General features: G+C 51.3%; 1 protein-coding gene across 1 annotated transcript in view; it reads left to right on the top strand.

Moving 5' to 3' along the window:
* Positions 1–17,726, top strand: part of LOC118789769 (echinoderm microtubule-associated protein-like 4) — a 64,587-nt gene that overhangs the window by 28,722 nt on the left and 18,139 nt on the right. Inside the window, exons 2-6 of the mRNA XM_036546368.1 lie at positions 5,747–5,926; positions 11,800–11,935; positions 13,209–13,394; positions 16,371–16,511; positions 17,267–17,292. Coding sequence (XP_036402261.1) covers positions 5,747–5,926; positions 11,800–11,935; positions 13,209–13,394; positions 16,371–16,511; positions 17,267–17,292 — 669 coding nt within the window. The remainder of the gene's footprint in view (positions 1–5,746; positions 5,927–11,799; positions 11,936–13,208; positions 13,395–16,370; positions 16,512–17,266; positions 17,293–17,726) is intronic.

Raw genomic sequence — 17,726 nt, 5'->3', positions numbered from 1 at the left:
CCTGGAGATAAGATTAATGCAGCACGAACGCATCCGCTCTCCCAGGTAGCAGCGCATTCAGGGGGGGATGTGGAGCCGAAGGGGGGCGATGTACACACAGCTCTGTTTCGCTGGCCCTTCCCATGTAGCGTTTCCTCAGCCTCTGCGCGAAGAGATCATTGCTTTTAATTTGCTGAAAGATCAGTGTCATTACTTCGCTGAAGAAGACAGGGCTGCTGTGTGCAGCGTCTCTGTGGCTCTGCGGTGATTCATGATAGATGTGGCCTTAAACAAGGCCTGTTTGTGCATGTATGTGGGATCGACAGGCTCGTGTGATGAATGGAGCTGTGTACGTTTAATGGAGATAATTATCTGTATACTCTGTGTGTGTGCGTGTGTGAGAGTGTGCAATGGAGAGGAATGAATATGATCAGTAGGGATGGGTGTGATTGACAGGTGTCTGCATGTAGAAGACTGAGAGGAATTTGTCTGTTTTTTTATGTGTGTGTTTCATTGTGTGTGTGTTGTATTGTGTGTGTGTGTGTGTGTGTGTGTGTCTGCGCGTTGGTGTGGATGGAGCTGATTGATGGCGTAACATGGACAGCTGACATGTTCAGATGATTTCTCTCTCGTTGCACGTGTTTGCCATTTATGAGTCATCTGCTCATTGCTTTAGTGTGAAGCCTCCTGTTTTATATCAAAGACAGAACCAAAGAGGTGGGAAAGGGAAGTGCGTAACTGCACTAATGACATGACAGACCCCGACCTCTGACGTCTTCACTGATTTATACACACCTATGTGTAGAATTCATTTCTCTCTATTATTCCCATAGTACTTCAGTGAGATACTAACCGCCTTTCATACTGATAGAAGGGTTTTGATGGGTCACTTCTAACTTTCACTTCCCTGTTGTGTGTGTGTGAAAGAGGGAGAGAGATGAGACAATGGGCCTCTGTGCTTAGGAGTTTCCTACAGAAGTCTTATCAAAGCTTTCCCTGTCCTGCTTTATCAGAGGAGTGGAGTACATTCAGCACTTCAGCTCTGCTTCTTTCCTTCACTCTATCTCTGACTGTGTGTGTGTGTGTGTGTGTGTGTGTGTGTGTCAGCGGGGGTGACTCAGCACCCAGCTAACTTTTAACGTTTACCCAATCTCAGAGAAAAGGTAGTAGCTGCATTGTGTTCAGCTACTTTCCTTGGCGCAATGTCAGACTGTAAGAAAGGGAGTTTATGGCTCTGTTTTTCCTAACGTTATCACTAATCGCGTGAAATGGAATTGATAGCTTTGTTCAGGGTTATTTTTTTGTACAGGGCTAGTCTCTCCATAGTTTCCTCTCTGACTGTGTGAAGGGGGGGTTGATAGGTCTGTGCTTGGCTAGTCTCCCTAGTTTCCTCTGACTGTGCGAGGAGTGCGGGGGGCGGGGGGGGGTTATGAGTCTGCAGGGGTGCACAGAAGGTCTCTTTGTTCTCGCGTTTGCCTTTCTTGTTTGATGTGTTTACTCATAGAGAGTGCTGGTGAAGTCCGTCGGCCTTCCGTGCCCCTGCGGTCTGCTACCACTCGGCTCCCCCCGGGGGCACGGGCCCGGGCACAGCCCGCCCCCTCGCAGGCCTCGCCGGAAACGCGCAGCCCGTTCGGGCGGCCTCCCTCTCTGCGCTGGCAGGCTCCGTGGGTTCCCCATTACCCTCCGTAATGGGCTGCAGAAGTCTGTCGCAGTGAGGGGAAAGCAGCAGGGTCCCATTGCTGCCTCGCAGGGCTGGGCCACAGAGACGCCTCTGCATGGCTGTGGAGCTCCAAACCCAACCAGCCCTGAGCCGGTTTGCTTTTGATGCAGTTCTGTTACCCGAGACTGCTCCAAAGACTGACTGCCTCTCCAGCCTCAAGTCCACTGCAGCCCTTAAAACCAGTGACAGACCTGCATTTTTAGCGCAGTTCCTATATGTGTGTATCTGTGTGTCTGTGACATATTTGTCTGACAAATATGACATGTGTGTGTGTGTGTGTGTGTGTGTGTATGTGACTGAGAGGTCTGCATGTAGAAGACTTAGAGGAGTGTGTGTGTTTTTTTGTGTATATCTATCAGAATTTGTATGTGTCATTGTGTGTGTGCGTCCGTGCATGTGTATGTGTGTGTCTGTGTCTGTGTATGTGTGTGTATGTGTGTGCGCGTGTGTGTCTGTGTGCACGTGTGTGTTTTTGTGTGTGTGTATGCCTTGTGGCTTTGCATGCTCCGCATAAATCATCAGTCAGAGCATGAAGCGTTTATTAGCAATAGTCAGATGGTAAAGATAGGGCCGGCTTGCGCTGCGACTGACGTCTCTGCGTGATGGATCACACAGAGATAGGTAGATACACGGCGCGGAGGCAGCGAGAGAGCGGGGGGGAAGCAGCGCGATAAGAGAGTGTGTTTAACAGCGCTGTTTCAACAAGAAAGAATGGAGATCCGATCTCCTTCGCCAGCACTTTGTCAAGGGTGTGGAGCCCTTGGGCAGTACAGCTCAAAATCCTTTCCCAGACAAGCCTGTTGAAAAGCGTAATTGCCATGATTTTTCCCTTAATTATATTTGGTGTTGCACGGTTTTTCTAATCCGAGATCAGATCAGGAACAGACACACAATCCTTCCTCTCACGTTACCCTCCTGTCGGGGGTGTTTATTATTGCTGAGGGACAGAGGTGAGACGGAGGCCTTGTCGTAACCCGTGAGGTTGTTTATTGTGTCTGTCCTCAGTCATCCGAGAGGATGCGGGGGTGGTGAGGGGGAGCGCGTTCACAAATGACCTTTGCCCCTCCGCATATATCATTGCTATTATTCATTTATCTGGCAGATGCTCTTATCTGGAGTAACTTCCTGGCTAACGAGGCGCCGTTCATTAAATACATATCACTGGAGCAGCAACTGCAGTGACAGCCAGAATTACAGTGAGTAGGCCTCAAGCTGGAAGACAGCGCTAAAACAAAAGCACGCAAATGTGGGAACGGTGTGGCTAACAGTTGTCCTTGAGGGCGACACATTGTATTTAAATGGTACTGGGGCGGAGCCTATCTGAGCGGCAGTGTAGCATAGTGGTTAGGAGCAGGGCTCGGAACTGGAAGGCTGCCAGTTCGATCCCCTATAGCGGCACTGCTGTTGTGCTCTTGGGCAAGGTGAGAATGCAGTGTGATTATCGGAAACCGCAGCGTTCACAGCGCTCCGCAGAGTTTGCATCACGCATGTGCATGCGTGCGTGCTGCCGCGCAAACTGTCCGGCCGACACGGTTTGTTCTCCTGTTTCTCACTGGAATACTGACCCCGGTTTCACCCCAAGAACAGATCTCAGATCAGCGAGTGTTTCCTGGCTGGATGGTGTGTGCGTGTGTGTGTGCGTGTGTGTGCGTGTGTGTGTGCGTGTGTGTGTGTGTGTGTGTGTGTGTGTGTGTGGGAGGGCGGTGGAGGGGGTTCGCTGCATTGGCCGCCATGAGGTCACCGATTGACTGACAGCTGACGATGCCTTCGTGAGAAACTGTCCTGTGTAGCTGTACTTACAGGTTACCCAAGCAACAGGCAGGAACAGAGCAAGCAGAGCAGCAGCTCTCTGCTCATCAGAGTCTCCTGCCTTATATATACACACACAAGCATCCACCAGACTCAACCGCCTGTCTTGATTTGAAGTTTGAACCCAGGTGGTTGAAGTCCGTAGTCTTGGTTGAGACAAAAGTTTTACTTAAGGCTTTAGCTGCATATTCAGCTCTGATTTCTGGAAGCCCTCTTTGGGTAACTTTTGCATCAGTGTGACTTTACTGCCATGTTAAGTTATTTTATGTTACATCTCATGGTGTGTAGTAGGAAAAAGGATTCTGATCCTCTGGTTTGTACTGATCCTGGATCAACGGTGCGGGGGTGGTTCGTCAGCGCCCTTCTAACGAGCAAGCCTCAAATTCGATCACAGGGCCCCCGACCGCTTCCCGAACCAAATTACTGATCTCTGGTCCAGCAATCAGAACCCAAAACCGCAGCTGCGCTTGGCAACAACCTGGGATATAGAAATACAGCCCAGAAAATGCAGCTTCAGAGCCCCCCTCCCTCCCTCCCTGGCCCTGCAGTCTCCACCAAAGGGGAAAAATCGGATCAATAATGAGGTCAGATGCGTTCTGGTAAATAGGTCTCAGGGTTACAGCGGGGAGAAAGCTGAGAGCGGGCGATCGGGGCACATCCTTAATCTCCCGTCCAAGCGGCGTCTTCCCGCAGCTCTCTGGTTACCTGGGCGGGTGGAGCTCGTTATTTCTGGTTCCCGGCGCCGTTCACCTCAGAGCACACCTGTCTCCCCCGGCCTCCTGTCCTTCCCCAGGCTGCGGTGACGTCCCGGATCGCCTCTCCGCATGCATAGGCACCGGCGCCGCCTTCACTCTGGCAACCACGCGAGAGCGTTTACTCTTTCACCCGCAGTCGAATTAAAGCGGAAAAAAAAACCAGATGAAACGCGATATGTTTCGCCACCTGAGAAAAGCGCTTTGGGTTCTTGGGCGGTGTGGGCAGAGTGTGTGCGTGGGGTGCCAATTTGGCGTGTTGCTTTAGAGAACCGGTCTGGCAACCGGAGCGCCGCTGGCTTTAAAGCCGGGCAGGGCATCGCTGTTTTGCCTGCGAGCAAGGTGCGCGCAAACTATTAACTGCTCTGGTGAATGTCAGGCTGTGTGGACGCGGTGGAAAAAAAAGCATGAGCCAGCAGGCTAAGCCTCCCAGGAAACATGTGTCTTGTTAAGCAAATAAAGTAATGATAAAACAACCCCCCACTTTAAGTTTAGAAATTGGAACAGCTGTGGTTCCCATGGACTGCGTGCCGTTCTTTGTGAAATTAATTCCAGAATTACATTATATGGACAAAAGTATTCGGACGCCTGACATTGTAATGACATTGTATTCAAATACATATACTTTAATATGGAGTTGGTCCCCCTTTTGCAGCTATAACAGCTTCCACTCTTCTTGGAAGGCTTTCCACAAGATTTTAGAGTGTTTCTGTGGGAATTTGTGCCCATTCATTCTGTAGAGCATTTATGAGGTCAGGCTCTGATGTTGGACGAGAAGGCCTGGCTCGCAATCTCCTTTCCAGTTCATCCCAAAGGTGCTCGATGGGGTTGAGGTCAGGGCTCCGTGCGGGCCAGTCAAGTTCTTCCACACCGAACTCCATCAAACCATGTCTTTATAGTCCTTGCTTTGTGCACTGGGGCACAGTCATGTTGGAATAGAAAAGGGCCTTCCCCAAACTGTTGCCACAAAGTTGGAAGCATAGCATTGTCCAAAATGTCTTGGTATCCTGAAGCATTAAGATTGCCCTTCACTGGAGATAAGGGGCCTAGCCCAAACCCTGAAAAACAGATGTGGCCAAATACTTTTGTCCATATATTGTATGTGATCGTGTGGTTATCTCTGGAATATGTAGGCTTGTACGCATGTTGAAGGGCAGAGGTGCCTGAAAGCACAGGTGACTGACCAGGATTGGGTTGTGGTACACATATCTGTTCATTGCTGTCATGTCTGACCTTCTTTTTTTGAGCCAGAGCATCAGTGTTTTCTGAAGTTGCTAAACGTGTATTGAATGTGATGTGATGGGTAGGTATCTCTGTCTTATTTCCTCAGACAAAGGAACGCCTCCAACAGAGGGGACTGTTTAAGTAGAACCTTTTGTCTGCACTCTACCCTTCTGCTTGCTGAGCAGTCCTGATTCTCAGGTGTTGTGTGTGCTGTAGAGTGACCACTCTCTCTCCCTCTCCCTCTCTCTCTCTCTCTCTGCAGATGACAGCATCTCGGCAGCGAGTGCGTCGGACGTGCAGGACCGTCTCTCGTCCCTGGAGCTGCGGGTGCAGCAGCAGGAGGATGAGATCACCGTGATGAAGGCCGCGCTGGCCGACGTGCTGCGGCGCCTGGCGCTGTCCGAGGACACGGCCGCCACCAAGAAACAGACCAGCAGCAAAGGTAACGCTGAGACAGACGTGTACACTCATATACACCACCCACACACACATGCACACACACACAGGCCCGCAAACCTGCATCCAGCCACACACACACACATACACTATCACACACTGTCATACTAACACTCCCTCATACTGTATCCAGATTCCCTTACACCTTCTCTTTTACTGTATACTCATTCCCTCTAGTCGCAGGGATGTGTATAGGTGTGTGTGTGTGTGTGTGTGTGTGTGTGTGTGTGTGTGTGTGTGAGCAGCGCTTTGGCCACAGCCTCTGCTGGTTTGTGACACGGTTCCAGGGCTGTGAGGCCCGGACATTCTCTCCAGCTCCCCCGTCGTGATCCTACTTCTGTTTACATGCAGGAAGTACAGGAACCAGGCCAGACTCAGGATCTGTTAACAGTTTCAATCCAACCTTGACTCTCGGCTAAACGTTTCCATTCAGGGCTGCCCTGTGTGTGCATGTGTGCGTGTGTGTGTGCAAGAATGTGTGTGTGTGTATGTGTCTGTGTGTACCTCTGTGTGCACATGCGTGTATGCTGATACGTATGTGTATGTGTGTGTGTGTGTGTGTGTGTGTGTGTGAGAGAGAGAGAGAGAGAGAGCATGTGCATCTCTGCATGTGTGTGAGCAGCTGTGTGAGTTTATTCGTATGTCTGTCTGTGTGAGAGCATGTATGTGTGTGTATGTGTATGTGTGTCTGTGTCTGTGTGTCTGTGTGTGTCTGTATGTGTGAGTATGTGTGTCTGCGTCTGTGTCTGCCTGAGTGTGTGTGTGTCTGTGTGAGTGTGTGTTTGTGCATGTCTGTCTGTGTGAGAGCATGTGTGCATGTGCGTGTGCGTATACGTGTGAGCCTGCATTTGCCTGAGTGCGAGTGTGTGTGAGTGTGTATGTCTGTGTCTGCGTGTGAGTTTGTGCGTGTCTGTTTGTGTGAGCATGTGCGTGTGTGCGTGTGTGCGTGTGTGAGTCAGTGTGTGTGTGTGTGTGTGTGTGTGTGTGTGTGTGTGTGTGTGTGTGTGTGTGTGTGTGTGTGTGTGTGTGTAGGGGCCCTGCTGGAAGGGACAGCTTGTTTTCCCGTTGGTATTGAGACAGTGCCCTCCCGCAGCGCTCCCCTTGCCCATTTCAGCAGTGGCAGGAATCGCACAGTCCAGGTGCAGCGCTGGAACGCTCTGCGGTCCGTTTGCGGCTGTCGCATTTTCCCGATAAAACCAGACCGGCGCTGCGGAGCCGGGCAGAAACGAGAGGCGCATTCCTGTGGTCGCGCTGCCGGGAATCTGGGAACTGCCGTTACGCTCTCCGCTTTCTCCCCGTCTCTCCTCGACCGAGGCCGCTCTCCCTCTCTCCCTCTCTCCCTCTCTCCCTCTCTCCCTCTCTCCCTCTCTCCAGCCGGCTGATAAAACTGCGTCACGCCCACGGGCACCGGAGAGAGCGCCTTTTTATTTTTTCGCTGTCACACTTCAGTAATGAAGCCCTCGCATTCCTCACCCCCGACCCGGCTAACTAACACCACGCCACATGGCTGTCTGGAAACAATAAGACCTTCTGTGGCAGCGCATCTGGGCTGATAAAGACTGACTCTGTGGTGCGCAAGACTGCATCCTTGTGTGTTTGCTCGCTGTCTGTGACAGCTCTTTGTGAGGACCCGTGGCGACGGCCTAGAAAATTGGGGCGAAATGAATTTCCGAGGTATTGCCGCCTGTCCTGGGGGACGTCAAAGCGGTTCTTCATCACCGTCCTGGCCTGTCCTCAAGTTCCGGCCCAGTCACTTCAGCCACCTCTTTTATCTCATTATGATGTCACTCCCCGGTTAAATCCGTCTCCAAGGCGACGACCCTACTCCCCCGCCCCAGGCATGTGTTGCTCAGCAGTTCTGGCTTGTAGGGTGCAGCCGGGCCTCCAGGCACGGGGCTATTTTAGGTTTCGTGCCCCCAGAGCAAATTCGCGAGAATTTTTCAAGCGCCTTTCAGGTGGGTGGCGTGCGGCCCCCACCTTCATGCCGCAGAAAGACCGCGCGGTTCTTAGAAAACAAGCAGGAAGCCCCGCGATTGCATCTGGCTGCAGGCATCGCTTCTCTGACTCTGCAGAGAGGCTCCGACACCCATCCCCCAAACGGGCCCCTTCCTGTTCCTCAGGCAGAGATTTACACACACTGCTCTGGGAGAACTCCTCTGCCTCGCTCCCTCGCTTCCTCCACCCCTCTCTCCGTTCCCCCCCCCCCCGCCTTCCCCCCTTCTTCCTTGGCGGCCCTCTCTCCCTCCCTCGTTCTCTCCTGTCTTTCCCCCTCTCCCTCTCTCTTCCTCACTCTCCCCATCTCGTTCTATCTCTTTCCCCTCTCTCCCTCTCGCCCCCCCCCCCCCCCCCCCCAGCACTTCTCACTGTCTTTCTCGCCCCCGTCTCTCTCCCTTTGTCTCCGTCTCTGGTAAGAACAGTGATCAGACTCTGCTGAACACCATGGAGTGTTTCATGAGTCTGAATATCACGACAGGATGGGGGGGGGCGGGTTTGATTGTGTGGGGTTGGCTGAGACCGAGGCTCTGTGAGCAGGAAGCCTGTGTCAGCTCCAGGAAGGTGGAGACAACGCTGCGTTTCCTGCGGCCGGTTGAGGTCGGGGCAGGCGCGGCCTCTCTGAGCGGCCTTTGGGCTCAAGGTGGTTTAGCTCCACGCAGCCCCGCCCCTGGGGAGTTGAAGAAGGAATCCCCCATCAGATGGAGGGGGAAGGTGCTGGAGGCAGAACAGCAGCTGCAGCAGTGGGACTCCTATCTGTCTGTGCTTGGTCCAGCAAAGCTCTCTCTCTCTCTCTGCCCCTGACTTCCAGAGCTTCCCTTGGAAGAGCGAGTGGGACTCTCTCTCTGACTTCATTTTCCTGTCCCCTCCAGAAGAGAATGCACCGCCCTGTTTTCTCATAGGCCAGCTTAAATATGAATCGAAGTTGTTTCTGCACAGTACCAGTAGAACTGGGTCAGTAGGTTTGGTGGAGTCATTTTTAAACTCTTGCCTCTGGCTATGGAAGCGTATATCGGAGGCAGAGGAGAAGAACGTAAGGCATCGAAACCAGGAGAGCGCCTCTCGCTATCCTGTGCTATGCTGGGACAGGAGAACAGGGGTGTGAATGTAGCGGAGCTGAAGTGATTAGCTCGTGTGAGTCCTGCGTAAAGCCTTAGGTAGCGGGTAGCAGGTAGCCGAGTGGTTGCAGCGGCTACGTCACTCCCCCTGAGACCTGGTTAAGTAGCGTTGTCGCCGACAGGCTAACGGCAATTTGCCTTTAGCTCAACTGGCAACGACGCTGGCTTTAAGGGGTTGGCAGCGAGCAGTAAGAACCTCGGTTCGAAACTCGCTCGCTCGCCGACCCACGTAACATCACATTAAAAACACAACGCAAGATACCACCCGTTACATTGGTGCCGTGACCCAGATCACTGGCTAAAGCACAGCTTGGCCGCCAGTGGTCGCTGAGGAGTCAGAGGAGGTCAAGGGGGGTGAGTGTAGCGGAGCTGAAGTGATTAGCTCGTGTGAGTCCTGCGTAAAGCCTTAGGTAGCGGGTAGCAGGTAGCCAAGTGGTTGCAGCGGCTACGTCACTCCCCCTGAGACCTGGTTAAGTAGCGTTGTCGCCGACAGGCTAACGGCAATTTGCCTTTAGCTCAACTGGCAACGACGCTGGCTTTAAGGGGTTGGCAGCGAGCAGTAAGAACCTCGGTTCGAAACTCGCTCGCTCGCCGACCCACGTAACATCACATTAAAAACACAACGCAAGATACCACCCGTTACATGAACATACCGCCCCTCCTCCTCTACCAGCCCCTTTACATCGCCCCTCCTCCTCCTTCACCAACCCCCACGGCACCCCATAGCCCAGGGGTGGGTGGTGAGAAGCAGAGAGATGACATACGCTGACCAATAGGATGGGACGGAGCGCGGGATCATGCTGCGTGTTTGTGCTGGGAGGTAATGGGGCGTGAAACGAGGCCATGTGTCTCTGGCTCCGGTCGGCCGTCCCCGGGGACCGCGTGCCCGTTGCACAGTAAACACGGCGGTCTGTGCTACGCCTCCCATAGGAAACGACACATGCCGCTGAGGGCTGATTCTGGCTCTGCTGTTTTCCTAGCCTGTTGCATGCATCATCACCGCGGCAGTGCAACAGGAGAATGCGATGCATGCGAAATTATCAGAGCCAAAATGGTGGCCTGCATGGTCATACAGAGGGAGCAGTTATCTGGCAATGCAAAATCACATTTCTATAGAGTGGCAGTGTTAGAAATACAAATGACCATGTGACTGTTCCTTTTCATGTTAAAACAGGTGACGCCATTGTATTTTTACAGTTGGTTTTAAGTCCCTTTTCCATAGGCAGTTCTTAAGGCCTATTCAGGTCTTTATCAGTGGTCGGCCTCAGTGCTGTAATAAGACTGAATTATCATACGTGTGCGACGCGTGGCATGCGTGATGCGGTTTTATTAGCGGCTGTCCTTCGCAGTTTGCTTTTACACGTGTGTGCCGCTCCTAATGCAGCTTCGTTAGCGTGTGTGCCTTTGCGATTTGTTTTTATTAGCACGCATCCCGTTCGCTGCCTCCGCCGGCCGGGTCTTAAATCAATTATTTTCGCGACGAGTCCTGCTTCCCCCCTAATCTCTGGGCTCCTTTATCCAATTAAGTCGTCTGGTGGTTTGAGGTTAGCTGGGAGTCGGGCCTTGTTAATCCTCCCTCCATCCTGCTCCGGTTTCCCGGCACCACCTTCCGCAGTCAGCATGTCACCCCCACTCCCCTCTAACCCCCCCCACCTCCCCTCCTTTTGGGGGCATCACAGGTGCCTCTCCGCAGCACCCCGGATCACCCCAGAGCCCGCAGCAGCTTTGACACTGCATGTGTCAGGAATGAACGTCACCCGCGCCGTCAGTCACAGACTTGAAGGTGCCGAGAAGCGGACCAGAGCCCGCTCGCATTTTAGTACGGGAAGTAATTCCCGCTGAGTTGACATAATGCTAATAGCAGCGTGCACAGGAAGAAAACTGTGACGAGTGTGTGTTTGTCTTCTGGGCTTCTGGATTACTGTGTTTAAGGGTATAAAGAGAGGATACAATGAGCCAAGGCTATAGCTCAGTAGGGGAGCACCTTAAAAACAAAGACAGTTACGCGCTCTGAAAACAATAAGACAGCTCAATTTGGGGGCTAAATTATAGATTACACACATCAAAGAGTAATGGTAGCAAGCAGGCTTGGCAAATGTAATGAAATAAGTTTAAAAAAGAGAGTCAAATATGCACTCCCGAGCAGCTCAGTGGTTAAGGTGCTGGCCTTGAGTTCAAACCTTGGTCTACAGCCAGGATTTGATCCCATCTGTGCCATCAGCCAGCTATGAGCAGGAACCCACTGTGGCGGAACAAATTGTCATTCTTCCTCTAGGGATTGGGGTCTGTACATTGGCAGGGGTTTGCACGCCTCACTGCCGTTGGTCGGGTGACTGCAAGTAGCTTTAATGATGTCAGTGGACTAGCACTCACTCCTCTGTAGCGCTTTGTGCGGCTTACAGTGTGAAAAATAGCCATTGGCAGTGTGTGATAGTTACAAAGGATTACATTTGTCTCATCTCATTACTCCTGCCTGAGTCAAGAGGTCGCTGCAGTGAGACAAGCAGAGTACACAAACAGTGATTCAAGAATAAAGCTGCAGAAAGCGTCAAATAAAGCTCAGTTAAATATTTCTTCATACCAGAGTGCTCTTGAATGTAGTTATGATCACATGTGTGTATATGATATTTCTTGGGAGCTCTCTCTCTCTCTCTCTCTCTCTCTCTCTCTCTCTCTCTCTCCTGTCACCCTGTTAATCATCTATCAGTGAGAATCTCCCCTGACGTCCTCTCTCTCTCGCCCCCTGCAGGACAGAACCCCCTACGCGAGGCCTACTCCATGTCCTGTATCACCAATGGCAGCTCCAGCAGCCGCAAACCAAGTCACAGAGACGGTTCCTCTGTATCCGTCGCCCGGAAAGAGACCGTCTCCTCTGCAGCCAAGAGGTACTGGCTTCTCATGCTCTTTCACACTCATTCGCCGACACGCACACACACACACACACACGCATTCACAAACCCACAAATACACTCTTTCATACAAACACACACACAGTCCCACATTTTCTCATACACATGCACAGTCTCAGTCATACTTACACAAACACACACACACACACACACACACACACACACACACACTTATACTTATACGTGCACACACAGGCACCTACTCACACCCACAGATGCAGTATGAGTCATGCCTACACACACTCACTCCTACACCAAGATCACACACAAAACTTCGTCAGCAGACACAATAGTATATTGTTTTTGCGGAATGATCAGAAACTTGGAGAACCTGATGCCCTTTGTCTCACAAACAACTTAACGAAAAGCCAGTATTGACATGTGGATTTATTCTGAAGTGTTACACAAATCTAGCAGGACAAAAAATAACTGTGTTTGCGAAAGTGTCGATTACCAGCATTCCCATTCTTTAACACAGCTGGGGTTTTCATTGAGAGAAGCCGCAAACGCGTGAATCATTCAGAGAAATATCAAAACGCGGCCTGCAAGTGAATATTGCGTTTAAAGTGTACACGTCCAGGTTGGTGGGGAAGACAGATTTGAAGAGCTGTGTTGACAGCATTCAGATTAAGCATTGGATTTATAGCCTCACGGCAGTAAAGATGTGTTAGCGTTCATGTGAAGTCCTGAGGTGTCTTACCAAAGAGCTGTCACTGACGGTCTAAGCCCCTATGTGTGTGCAATGACCGGTCTCACTCTCTGAGCAGCTGGAAGTGCTCTCTCACTGTTCCGGCTCCCTCCCGTCCTTGTTTGTAAGGTTTCCATCTCTTTTTCACCTGAATGTATTTGTGCATCATACCATTTCCCCTGTGTGTCTGTGTCTTGCCCTTCTGCCTGTGTGCATTGAGTCACCCTTTCTTCATGTGTGTTTTCAGGTGTCTTGTCTGCCTACGTGATTTTAGTTTGCCCCTCTCCCTGTGTTTTGAGTTCTCCTGTCTCTCTTTGTGTTTTGAAGTCCTCCATCCTTGTGTGTTTTTAGTCTCCCTTTTCCCTTTGTTTTTTTTTTTTTTACCTCCTTCCACAGCCTGTGTGGATTTGACCCCCCCGCACTTCTTGTCTCTTTTGAATCCTCCTCTCTCATTTTGTTGTTAGTGGCGCTTTTGCCTTGTATGTTTTGGGTCCCCCCCCCTTTCTGTTTCAGGTGTACCCTCCCCCGTGTCTCTTGGTTAACCCCGTCATTATCTTGCAGTGGTCCAGAGAAAAAGAAGGACAAGCCTCAGATGGAGGGGATCAAGGAGAAGGAGGAGCCACAGGCTAACGATAAACCTCCAGCCAGCCCCCAGGCGCCATCCCCCTCCAGCTACCCCCCTTCCCCCCACCCCCCTCAGTCACAGAGGCAGTCCCAGGAGAGCAAGAGCTCCAGTCCAATCAAAAGGTTCCTTCAGCAGCCATCCACGCTCTGCCGGGCTGAGCTCGCCTTGCGATGGACGAGGGGCTGAAATGCTTCCGAAACCACCCCCCACCCCCTGTTACTCCCCCCCACCTCCCCCGCTGTATTTTCCACCCCATCACCCCTTCCCCCCCTCCACCTGATCATCATGCGACTAAACCCCACTATGCCCCACACACACACACACACACACTATGCCTCTCTTTATGCCACACACAGACAAACACACACACTCTCACACATGCGGTACAGATGCACGCAAACACACATGGCAGGTCTGTTTGTGAAATTGCGAATCAATCCCCAGTCAGTACAGCTGCATTCAGTATGGCAACTTTCACAGCGCAAATTCCCCAGGGCACAATGAGAGACGACTGGAGAAAATTAATACCAAATGATTTAAATAAAACGCTAATAATAGCGATCGTGCAGTACAATGACCTTAAAACAGGAGTAAACGGTTCAAAACTATTTAATTAAGAATCCATTGAATCGCAAATCCATTGCATCGCAATTCTGTTTCGTTTACAGTATTAAGCATACAGCGCAAGTGATAGAATTCTGTGTCATCATGTTCTTGACTGGAGGCGGATTCTTGACCCAAAACTCGACACCATCCATCAGCTGTGGTTGACTGGCTACATATTCTGTTGCATCTCTTCTTGCCCATTTATCTTCTTGCCAAACAGAGAGACCTACCTGGTTCATTTTGGGTAAGTGAGAGCTTGAGGTTTCAGCGCTGGAGTATCATGGGAAGCCGGCTGAGGGGTGGTCGGGGCAGCTTGGAGCTGTCACACCGAGGGGGGGCTGTAATGGGAAGCAGATGCACTTCTTTATTTATCCTCTCGGTAAATCATTAGAGATCCAAAGGGGCCCCTGTGTGGAGCGGGCCCAGCTGCACTTAGCACCAAGCCGGCTGCCTGTATCCTGTGTCAGGGCCCACACTGTTCCTGTTAGCCTGGGAATGAATCTTCACAGAACCCGGCCTACAAACGAATCTGAACCACACCTGTTTGCCTGGGAATGAATCCTCACAGAACCCAGCCTATAAGTGAATGCGCACTACTCCTGTTAGCGTGAGAATGAGTCCTTACAGAACCCGATCTAAAAACAAATCTGCACCCCGACTGTTAGCGTGAGAATGAGTCCTTACAGAAACCACCCTACAAATGAATCCACAGTGCTCCTGTTAGCCTGAGAATGAATCCTCAAAGCATCCCAAATTAGCTAGAGAATCAATCTGCAGAAACAAAATTGCACTCTTCAATCAGAGAACATGATAGTGGTCATGGTTGTGATCTCTATGTTTAAATGCAATTCCAAAGCAGAGTGTTGCTTAGAGATGTGTAACTCTGAATATTCATATTTCAGTCCATTCTGTTTAAAAAAAGACTGTTGCAGGATGTAAGAATAATGTGTCTTGTAACCATAGAGAGGCTGGCATTACCATACACCAGCCACTCACTTCTGCCCCTGGCTAACCACAGACACCTGCACTCTGCTCATAATTATGGAGGAATATAAAGCCAGGTGTCCAAATGCTTTTAACCTAGAGACACACAACCAGAACCTCCTGTGATCTTTCTTCCTCCTCCCCTCCTTCTCTTCTCTCACCATCCCCCCCCCCCCCCCCCCCCCCCCCCATCCCATTCCACAGTGAAGCATTTCAGCCCTGACCCCAGATCAGCGGTACTGCCGGGTGTGCGGTGCGGGCTGCCCCGCCCCCTATGCGTGCGGCTTCATGCGTGCGGCCCGCTTCTGGCCCCCTGCCCTCTGTGGTCTGGATCACTTCTGCATAGTCTGGCATCCCGCTGAATTCCCGGCCGTCCGAATCAGAGGCAACCGCTGCCCTCCCCCTGCCCCCCCCCCCCCCTTAGGACGTCTGGGTCCCTTCCTCTCAGCCGGGTGTTGAGTGGTCTTGTCTTGGCTGTCAGAAAGCCAGGACCAGTGGCAAAGTGAAAGAGGATGTTTCCAGTATTCAGCAGTTTAAGGCATTCCAGGCCTCAGTTAAATGACCTGCCACCGTTTCGCCCTTAGCACCTCTTCCCCACTGTACCCCTCCCACCCCACAAGCCGAGGGAGCTCATAGTTCAGAAGTGATCCCGAACACTCGGTGTGTTTCTGCCATTAACTCTTTCTCCTCCTCACAGCTTCGCATGAGGACTGTATTCTCCTCTGCCCATATTTGTTTTTTTTCGTTCTCCTTTCTCTCTTTCTTATTAATTGCTGTTTGATGCTTAACTGCGTGGCCTGTTTTTTCCCCCTGAAGCCTGGGGGCCTGTGTCCTCCTTGGCCCAGATGTACTAACCCATGATAGGGGTGTGCTTCCCCCCCATCCGCCTTATGCATGGGTCCTCCAAAGGGATCGCGTACTTACCAGTGTGCCTTGTAGAGGGACAGTACAGTACCTCTCTCTCTCTCTCTCTCTCTCTCTCTCTGTGGTGTTTCAGGTCAGCAGTCCTTGTTGACTTTGTCGGAGGGGTGGCATGTGTTTGCGGTGAGATACAGTAGATAAATCAGTGTGAGTGGGATGGTAATGGTGGCATAGAGGTCAACTGCATCCAACAGTATACACAGATAATGTAAATCAGCCTGAAGAAAGGCATCTGCTATGGAAATCAGTAATATAATATTATGATGGCTATCTTTATGTTTTGAGTTAGCTAAACATGCATGGAACAATAGTGCCCTACTACAGATGTATGGTGCACTGATTTGCGTAAATGGGAAATGGCTTCCATGTAAAATGACTTTGGTGTACCTCCAGTATCATCATGGCACCCCTCTGTCTGTCTGTTCTTTCTCTCTCTCTCTCTCCCTCACACTGATCTCTGTCCACAGTGAGGAAGGGGGCTCTCCTCTCCGCCTCTGTGTGAGGTTGTAAACTGACGCATCATCTGTGTGTGTGTGTGTGTGTGTGTGTGTGTGTGTGTGTGTGTGTGTGTTGCCTGGCACGCGCAGAGGCCACAGCACCAAGCGGGGGTCGGGCATGGAGCGCTCGCAGAGCAGCACGTGGGAGAGCGGGGAGGACAGCAGGAACAAGCTGGTGAAGGCGGCCTCCACGTCCAAGCTGCTGGCCAAGGTGGTGAAGAACGCCGAGAAGTGAGTGCCGTCCTCCTCCTCCCGTCCGTCTGTCTGTCTGTCTGGGGGAGGGAGGGCTTCCCCCCAGAGGGAGGGGAGAGGGGGTTCGGGGGTCAGAGGGGCAGTGCATTCCCCCGGGCATCACCATGTGTGACGACGGAGCCCGTCACTGCAGGCTGGTCCTGACATGGCCCTCTGTGGGAGACGCCGTCCCTCGAAGCGGAGGAAATCGGTGAATCAGCGTCTCAGCTACGAGCCTTCTGGCCGATCTCCAGAGATCCGGATCAGAGATAAGGCTGTGGATTCGTCACGCTGAGTTTCTCAATAAGAGGAAACAGACGTCCTGACAGAAGTGTGTCCACAGTGAAACTCCATAGCCTGTCCAACACTCCCACTGTCCCACCTCAACCCCCACATTCAAACCCTTGTCTAACCCCCCTCCCCCACCACATTCATCACAATTCTTTTTTTTATTTTTTATTAAGAACGAGATGCTCACCCACCTAAAAACATAAATGTAGACACCTTTACACCTTTACAATTGTTGAGTATGTATATAGGAGCTAATGATTTAACAAATCACAGACATAACATAGGGACTTCAGATTTCAAAATACACGCTGTTCCCATTCTTAGTATTATCTTCTACCCATTGTTCATTCATCCAGTATGATCCCACATACCTGCCCACAAAGAAATATTCAACAACAACAACACAAAAGCCGAGCAATTAATCAACTGTGTCCTAATCTCCGACTTGTGCTGTTCTCTTCCAGGCACAAAGACCCAGTGATCAGCCAAGGTAAGATATCATCTGAACCCACGTCATTGATTTTTCTTCCCCTGTTCCCGTCACGAACCAGAACCACATGAAAGTTCAGCGTACGCGCTCAACATCTGCTGTGTCTTTTAAATGTGGTTATGGGTAAAACCCTTGGGTTACCCCTCCCCAGCTGTTAAATTGTGCTTACACAGTAAATCATTGTCATACCGCCACTCTCTGATCCCAGAGTGGTTTTGGATGTTAATTTGAGATCAGACTCCTTCCAGAACCAGTCCCACGTAAGGAGGAGCCATTCTAACTTGTGTGTAGTTAGTAGACGTTTTAGGTAGACTCTGTGCCCCGTTACGTGGGAAAGCGCCCCGTCCCCCCCGGGCCCACTCTTGTTCACGTCTTCATGTTATCAGCGTCGAGCCGTTTTTAACTGTTCATTTTCATGTAGTGCCATTTCCCAT

Source organism: Megalops cyprinoides, chromosome 15 (genome assembly GCF_013368585.1).
Source record: "Megalops cyprinoides isolate fMegCyp1 chromosome 15, fMegCyp1.pri, whole genome shotgun sequence".
In the NCBI taxonomy this organism is placed as follows: Eukaryota; Metazoa; Chordata; class Actinopteri; order Elopiformes; family Megalopidae; genus Megalops; species Megalops cyprinoides.
The sequence above is the reverse complement of the archived record's forward strand: the minus strand, read 5'-3'. Positions and strand labels throughout refer to the sequence as shown.